This window comes from Bremia lactucae, linkage group LG16, assembly GCF_004359215.1.
Source record: "Bremia lactucae strain SF5 linkage group LG16, whole genome shotgun sequence".
Lineage (NCBI taxonomy): Eukaryota > Oomycota > Peronosporomycetes > Peronosporales > Peronosporaceae > Bremia > Bremia lactucae.
The window spans coordinates 2358919-2366635 of NC_090625.1; the positions used below are offsets into that span (position 1 = coordinate 2358919).

Here is a 7717-nt window from a genome sequence, read left to right on the forward strand (position 1 = left end):
CTTATATACTGTTTATTTAGACTTTCTTGGATGATGCTTTTCAAGCAAGCATTCTTGATGAGTACCACTCAACTTCTTCGAGTGGTTGAGCTTCGACCTCATTCATTGGTAGAACATCCTCACGCTTGTGGACGCTCCAAGACGTTCATCGGTTGGCAATCTGATGAACAAGAGACAGATATCGTGACGGCTTGGTGCTGTTAATTTATACGTGGCTCGAACTTTCTCAGCTATGGTAATCCAAGGATGACATTAAATTTGTCATCCAAATCTTGTACGATGAAATCATCATCGTACTGTTTACCCTTTCACGTGTATTTAATACCGTCTATACATTTCTTAACCATTACAGATGCGCCTTATGCTGGGCGCACCGTAATCCTCGTTAGAGGGCTATCGCGCTTAACAAATTTGAGTCTGTGATCTTGTAGCGATTGGCGTCGAAAAAAATTGTTTGACGCCCCACAATCGACTAGGGACGTAAGTGGCAATTTGGCACTTTTATTTTCAGGATGATGAGGTTAACTTCACCCCCTGCGGCAGTTACAGATAATGTTTGTGCGTGAGGTAGCAACTTTCGTCAAAAGACCTGCACATTCTTTTGACGTTGCTGGATCATTAGGGCGCTCCGCACCTACTGACCCGACCGCTTTTGACGATCCGCGTCGCCGTTGCGATTTCGCAACAGCGTCGGATCTGCGTCCTCCGCTATTCATAGCGAGAAGTCGGTCTTTTCGCTCAGTTTTTTCAGGCACTGGTCGTGGGGAATTTCACATATGCGTAGTGGCCCATTTTTTTTAAAGACGATTACATTTCTATAATCGTTTGTAATTTGAAAAAGGAAATTTCTCGCGCTCTAAGTACGAGAGATCCATGGATTTTGGACTTCCGCTTTCTTGTAGTCTTATTCCAATGTAATCTCCTTTGTCGCCACGAATTTAAAATACTCTTTGTTGGCATTAATTGTAGGCAAAATAGATGCTTTTTAAAAATAAAGATATTTATCCTTTCCTTATGAATTTGCCGACTTCTTACAGAATTTTGTCAAATTCGACACGAGAAAGATTCAAGTACGAGAACAATTTTCATGCCAAAGACAAAAAGAAGTCTCTCTTGCTGCTCGCTTCAAAAATGCTTAACTTGAAGAGTACATATGAGTGTGTTGGCGCACCGATCGCATCATTCCTATATCATACACTACTGACGCGTGGCTCTAACAAATAAACTAAAAAACGTCAGTTCTGAGCCTTTTGAATCTCGTTCTCTAAATCTCGCACTTTCCTGCCCGACACCAAATGCATTCGGCCAATATAGTCGTCCAGCTGCAAAATCGCTGCCTTGTACTTCGGATCTTTGCCTTGGGAAGACACGAGAATTGGACTGTTTTCCCATCGTTTATACGTCTCCGTGATCATGTACTGAGTCTGCTCGAGCTGTTCAAGCAACGTTTGCTTCACTTCCTTAAATTCGACGCGTCGCTGCAGCTGTTGCGCATACTTCATCACCGTGCTTTTAAGTTTATCAATGTCCTTGTCACGTCCAGCAATAGCGTCCTTATACATTTCAATCGCCTTCAAAAGCTCCGTATTCTCCTGAATTGCTTTCTTAAATTGTTTGCGGGCATGCTTAATTGACCGTCGGCGTTCATTAACTTCTTCAAACAAAAGACGATTGCTTTCTTTCAAATCGCCGTAGTCACGATCCGAATCCTTTTGGCTTTGTTTTAACGTGTTCAAGTCGCTCAATGCGTGCGAAAGCGCCTCTTGTGCTTCGGCTGCCTGAGACCGAAAGTTCTGAATGTCATCTTCAAGAGACCGACGCTCTTTTTCCCTCTCAACACGCAGCTCTTCCTTTTCACGGACCCACGTCTCGTCAGTAATTTGATTCAATTCTTTTGCACATAACATCGAACGTTCCAAGGCTTTCAGTTTTTCTTCGCTTGCGCGAAGCTGAGACGACAGACGTTCAAGCTTCGTAGTCATCAACAATGTTTGTTGTTTCCAGCGGGTTTGCAACGCTCTCGACTTGGTTTTAAACTCGTCTTTCAATACTGCTACGGTCTCCTGTACAAGACTGACTGCTGAAAGAGGCCGATTGTCGTTCAAAACCGGATTCCGACTTGCCATGTGAGAGTAAAGTTCCACCCTAACAGATTCCAGCTCACGCTGTGCTGCCACGTGTTGTTCTTTCAAAGAACTAGCCACTCGCTCTGCTTCAATTGCCTGTCGACGTTCTTCATCAATTTGTCGTATCAGTGTCTTCTTCTCCATCGCAAATTGCTCCTTTCTTTGACGTTGGTGCTCTAAAGCTGCTAACGAGCTCGTCGAGGCTGCATCAGCCATTTGCTGCTCGAGTTTCTGCACATGAGCAGCTCGTCGAGACAATTCCTTTTCACAGCCAGCCAATTGATCCTGATACGCTTGAATCTGACCACAACGCTTCTCAAGCTCCTCTTCATACGTTAAAAGACGCTGTCGCTGTTCCTGAGCGTTCATAGTTTCGTCCACAATCCGTTTCTCACTGTCTTGCACTTTACGTTCCATTGTCTCAAGATTCAATTGAAATGCCATGAGCTCAGCTTGCAGGCGTCGGTTGTCTTCTTCTATCAAATGGCGGTCATTCTCTAGCGCACCGAGCCGTTCATTGAACGTTTCTTGGCATCGAGACTCGACTTCTTCATACTGTTGCAGAACCCGACGACCTTCCGCTTCAGCATGTTCCAATCGACTCTCTAACGTCTGGACAATCAAGTGATGTTCCGTCTCTACTTTGCGATATTCCAGCAACTTTGATTCAAGCTGATGTATCGTATCCAATGCCGTTTCGCGATCATTTTGAAACGTTTCAAGTGTTTTCGCTTGTTCTTCACACGCAGCACAAAGCTTGACATTCTGTAGCCGCAATCGCTCGGAATCACCAGCAATTTCTTGTCGCTCGTTCCTCAAGCGCTCAATCTCTCCCTGCAATCGCAAACAATCCTGTTTCACACTCTCGATCTCCATCAGAAGACGAGTTTTATCAAATTGAGCCTTTTCTCGGTCCGTTAACAATCGCGTGTGTTCGGCGCGATAGTTTTCACTCTCACGCTGTAATTTCTCCATTTGGTGCTGCACTTGCTGCTCCATTCGCTTACATTTGGCTTGATAGCGCGCATCCAAAGCCTGTTTGTCCTGCTTTATTGTTTCCATTTGCGACTGCAAAACAGCCATTTGTTCATCGCGTTGAGAACTCATCACTTGCCAATGTTCAGCCTCGGTTGTAGCTTTGACTTTTGCCAACTCGGCTTGCTGCATTTGCTGCTGAATTTGTTGCAATCGACGCTCCATCTCGCTCAAGGACGTGGATTGAGACTCTTGTAGCGCTTGGTATTGCAACTTTAAAATGTTTTCTGTTTCTCGTTGTTTTTGCAGCGCGTGTTCAAGCTCGTGAGCTTTTACGTGGCTCTGTTGCTCCCTCTGCAGTGCTGAATCGAGCTCGGCTCGCCATTTCTCGGCTGTTTTTGCATCAATACCGCCTCTTTCTTTAATCATTTGATGAAGCTGCACATCCGCTTCTCGCTGGGCTTCGTCTTTGGCTTGAGCAGCCGCTGCTTGGGCTTCGTGGAGCTGTGCAGTGAGCATATCAATGGCTTCCGTCGCTCGAATCATGCTAAAGTTTCGCTGTCGCAGCTCATGGTCACGCTCCTCTAATGCAATACGAAGTTGTGCTAATTCACTCTCGAGGTCTTCACTCGAAAAATCAGTGCCTTGCTTCATGCGCAACAGTCGCTCCTCCAGGAAATTGATGCGGAGAGCTTGATTAAAATTGTCCATGCGCAGCCGCTCGCGCTCTGCTTCTTGCTCACGCAGCAACGTGGAATGATCCCGCGAGGGTTTCATGAGGGTCCCACCTCCACTGTCGCCCTCGCTGCGGTCGCGCTGCGGGGTCTGCATACAAGAGACTTCTTGGCTATTTTAGCTTCACGTTTCGCGCGCGAATGCCATTCTACTTATTAGATTTGAAAGGTTTTCGAAAGTAAAAATTGATAAAATCAAATTAAAATCATGACGTCGTTAGGAAGCGCTCAAGCTATGCCTCTGGAGTAGAATGAAACTAGAGCCATTGTTACGGCTTCGTTTCCAACGAATTTTTAATGTATTTGTTATTTACGCTTTTCGCCGAAAATAAAAGAATTGTCAAAAGTGATCCTAATATCGGTCACCTTGCCTTGAAGTGATGCAAATGTGTTCACCTTGCCTTTGTCTGCGTTTGTAACACTTCGTCACGTTGTGATGCGGGCGTCCAGAGTTGGGGCCTAAGTGCACTATTTCTAGGTGCGACACTGCTTAAGAAATCTTGGCCTTCAAAATCTTACATGTTTGTTGCATCGACGTCGAGCCACTGTTTTTTGAATGATGTTCACGAATATTCACATCTGTGGCATGTCACTCAACAGCGTCACTATTTTCAAAAAACAGTTAAGATGATTCTCGAGATGAGTGCTCTGCAATTGCTGTTCTTGCCGCCTGTGTTGCTGGTGGTCTCGGGTCTAGCGCTTTATAATTTCCAATGCGTATTTCGTTTCCTCACTAGAAGTGCGCCATATTGCATGTTGCGTATATATCTCACAATCTAAAGCACAATGTGCGTGTTTACCTACAGACCTCAAGAGCTACATGACACTCCCAGCTGTGCAATTTCTTAAGCCTTGTAAGTAAATGATTTTTCGTATCTATTTCTTCCACATTAAAAGAAACTGTTCCACTGCAGACGCTGATAACTTAAAATACGCTCTGGAAAAAGTGCTAGGTATGTTTTACAAATCCTTATTTTTCCGCGTTGGAGCTAAATGTGCCTCGCACGTACAGGCAACGCGTCAACTCTTAAGTTCGATGTATCCCATGTGCTCCTGATGGCGATACTTCTCATCCTAGTTGCCATCTACAACGCCATTCAATCGAACAATCGTCTGCAAGCGCAGTACCTGCGCCTGAAAACCAAGCGCAAGTAAATCAGCACTCCGTGACATGCACCAGTTACTTTAATTTTCAAAAAAAAGATTTAAACATGAAATTCATCATGCAAAAATCGTGAAAAATTAAAACGGAGTTACAAAAAAAGCAAAAAACAAAAAGCAGCAATAACGCGCAGGTGCGTAAATGTCGGTGATTGCCCATACACTTTAAACGCGAATAGCGCAAACACGACGCTACTTTTCAAATGAAAACCAAGCTTTGAAAACAAGCTTAGGCGTAAATGCTTTCGATCAGAGCCTCGTTCTTTTCGTACACAATCTTGCGCTTCAGCTTTAACGTCGGAGTCAACTCGTTACCATTAATCGAAAAGTCGTGGTCGAGCACCACATATTTGCCCACGTTCTGAGCACGCGATGTGGCACGAGCATTCGCTCGTTTCAGACCAGCGTCCAGGTAAGTTTTGACCTTCTCATCGGCTTTCGCCTCTTTCACGGTTGTTGCCGAGCTACCAATCTCCTTCATCACGTCAAGCGCTTTTGCGTCCAGTATGTCCGTGGGCTGGCCTTCCCCATCAACCGTCACACGCAACGTGAACAAAGCCGACAGAAACTTGCGACGGTCGCCAATCACCATCGCATTCGAAAGCAGCGCAAGCTCTTCTTTCAACGTATCTTCAATGAGCACAGGCGGAACATTCTCACCTCCGGCAGTGACAATGAGCTCCTTGATACGACCCGTGATCGTCATGAATCCGTCTTCATCCAGCTTTCCACAATCCCCAGAATGCAGCCACCCGTCCTCATCAATAGCGTCTTTGGTCTCCTGTTCGCCCTTGAGATAGCCCATCATAATATTCCGACCCGCAAAGATGAGCTCATTCGTCTCCGGGACGACCCGTGTTTCCGCACCATCAATAGGACGGCCACACGTGCTAATCTTCCAAATTCCATGCATACTGCACGTTTGTGGACCCGTAGCTTCACTCTGTCCGAAAAACTCGTAAATCGGCAAATCCAACGACCCAAAGTACTCGACAACCTCTTTACTAATCGGCGCCGCGCCGCTAAAGTTGCCAATGCATTGGTCTAGCCCCAGCGCTTCTTTCACTCGCGTCAAGACCACGGCATTCGCAATGCCAAACCCACACGGAACGCCACCCGAATTGCCATACTGTGCAAGCGCCGTCTTTCGAGCGCCTTTGTCTTTTGCCCACGTTGCAATGCGCTTCTTCACCCCCGTGGTTTGGGCTCCAATCGACCACATCTTCTCCGCAATCTTCTCCCACACGCGAGGGACACCAAAAAACAACGTCGGACGGACTTCTTTTAAAGTAACCCCCAACGAACCCTTTAACGCGTCGGGCTGCGCAAAATACATTTGCAATCCACCACATACGGGCAACCAAATATCAATTAGCTGCGCAGCAATGTGGGACATGGGGAGGTAGCTGACAATTCGGTCGGAATTGCTAATTTCATGCGCAAAATTCCGCTTCAGCATGTCCAAGACGGCCCTAATTGTCCAAATTACATTGTCATGCGACACCATGACAGCTTTTGGGTCGCCTGTTGTGCCGGACGTGTAGATGAGTGTACAGCAATTGCCAGGCTTTTGAGCATCCATCACTTCCGCCAACGTCTCGTCCTTGACGTCTTTGCCAAGCTTCATAAAGTCTTCAAATGCATACACCGGCACCGCGCTCTCGATTCCTTCCGGCACGACGTCGTTCCATAGCACCAGAGCCTTTAAGGATGGTAAATTCTGCTGGATCGACAAGAATTTCTCGAGTTGCACGACACCGTCACAGACAACAACAGCCGAGTCCGAGTGCTTGGCAACGTACTCGCAAGACTTGGGATTGTTCGTCGTATAGATGCCTGCAGCGACGCCACCGGCAAAGATAGCCCCAATGTCGGCAATGGCCCACTCGGGTGAGTTAAATCCAATTATACTCACACCCTGGAATCGCTCTAATCCAACGTGCAGTAGCGACTTGGCAAACTCACAGCACTTGTCGTAATACGTCTGATACGTGTACGATGCCCTGCGCAACACCATGACGCGTGAATACCCCCCACCCGTCTCCGGCAATACAACAAGGTACTTACCATTCGCCATCCTTCTTAAACATGAGCGCATTGGCCGAGCCGTACTTTATCAGCGAGGTCCGAAACGCCTCCATAGCTGTCACGGGGGGACGAGCGCCAACGCCGGACTCCGCCATACGGATCGCGACCTCGTCGTGAATGTTCCAAGTCTGCAGTGAACCAACGAGACGCGTACGATGAGACCAACGAAGCCAGTACCACGCAGCTCGGCGCAATAGAGACGTACCGTGTATTTCGACGTCATCGTGGGGGGGGGCTGGATTTCTCCGAAGGGTCTTTGGGGTCTGTTGCAAATTCCGCTCTGGGGAGAACATCCGCGTGGAGACTGTATATTTCGTCTTGCGTTTTGTATAGGGTACGTTTCGGTTTCTCCGATTTGAAGGGTCCTAGTGTGTAGAATAATCTTTCGGATTGTTCACAAACGCACGTGTTGTACTCATGTATTTGCTATCGACTACTTATGTGTGCTCTCGACCCACAATTATAGACCTACAGTATGTTCATGCAAGGTCTTACGGATGGTCCCGTGAACATCTGGCTTTATTATTTCGAAATTATTTAACAGAAAAGAGAGTTTGATGGATTTGAACAACTCAACGAGTACCTAACACAGCTGCGTTAATATATTATTTGTAGATGTATTGAACTTCATTC

At 46.6% G+C, this 7717-nt stretch overlaps 3 protein-coding genes across 3 annotated transcripts; 1 reads left to right on the top strand and 2 right to left on the bottom strand.

Moving 5' to 3' along the window:
* Nucleotides 1-1235: 1235 nt before the first annotated feature.
* Nucleotides 1236-3932, bottom strand: CCR75_005847 (uncharacterized protein; the record flags this gene model as incomplete). Its single annotated transcript, XM_067963921.1, has 1 exon — nt 1236-3932. The coding sequence occupies one exon, from the start codon at nt 3930-3932 to the stop codon at nt 1236-1238; it is 2697 nt and encodes an 898-aa protein (XP_067815931.1).
* Nucleotides 3933-4482: 550 nt separating this feature from the next.
* CCR75_005848 (uncharacterized protein) lies at nt 4483-7318 on the bottom strand. Its single transcript, XM_067963922.1, has 5 exons — nt 7290-7318; nt 7085-7212; nt 4846-6999; nt 4636-4786; nt 4483-4568 (listed from the first exon to the last, which is right to left on the bottom strand). Exons 1-3 carry the CDS (start codon nt 7305-7307, stop codon nt 5226-5228), a joined length of 1920 nt encoding a protein of 639 aa, XP_067815833.1. The 5' UTR covers nt 7308-7318; the 3' UTR covers nt 4483-4568; nt 4636-4786; nt 4846-5225.
* On the top strand, nt 7085-7460 carry CCR75_005849 (uncharacterized protein; the record flags this gene model as incomplete). Its single annotated transcript, XM_067963923.1, is given in 3 exon segments — nt 7085-7120; nt 7140-7418; nt 7446-7460. The coding sequence occupies 3 exon segments, from the start codon at nt 7085-7087 to the stop codon at nt 7458-7460; spliced, it is 330 nt and encodes a 109-aa protein (XP_067815834.1).
* Between the last annotated feature and the right edge of the window lie 257 nt (nt 7461-7717).

Bases quoted from the DNA above. Each gene is read 5' to 3' on its own strand.
- CCR75_005848 (XM_067963922.1), bottom strand. The intron at 7,000-7,084 runs GTTTAAGAAGGA...GGTGTTGCGCAG, and splicing joins GGCTCGGCCAATGCGCTCAT to GGCATCGTACACGTATCAGA.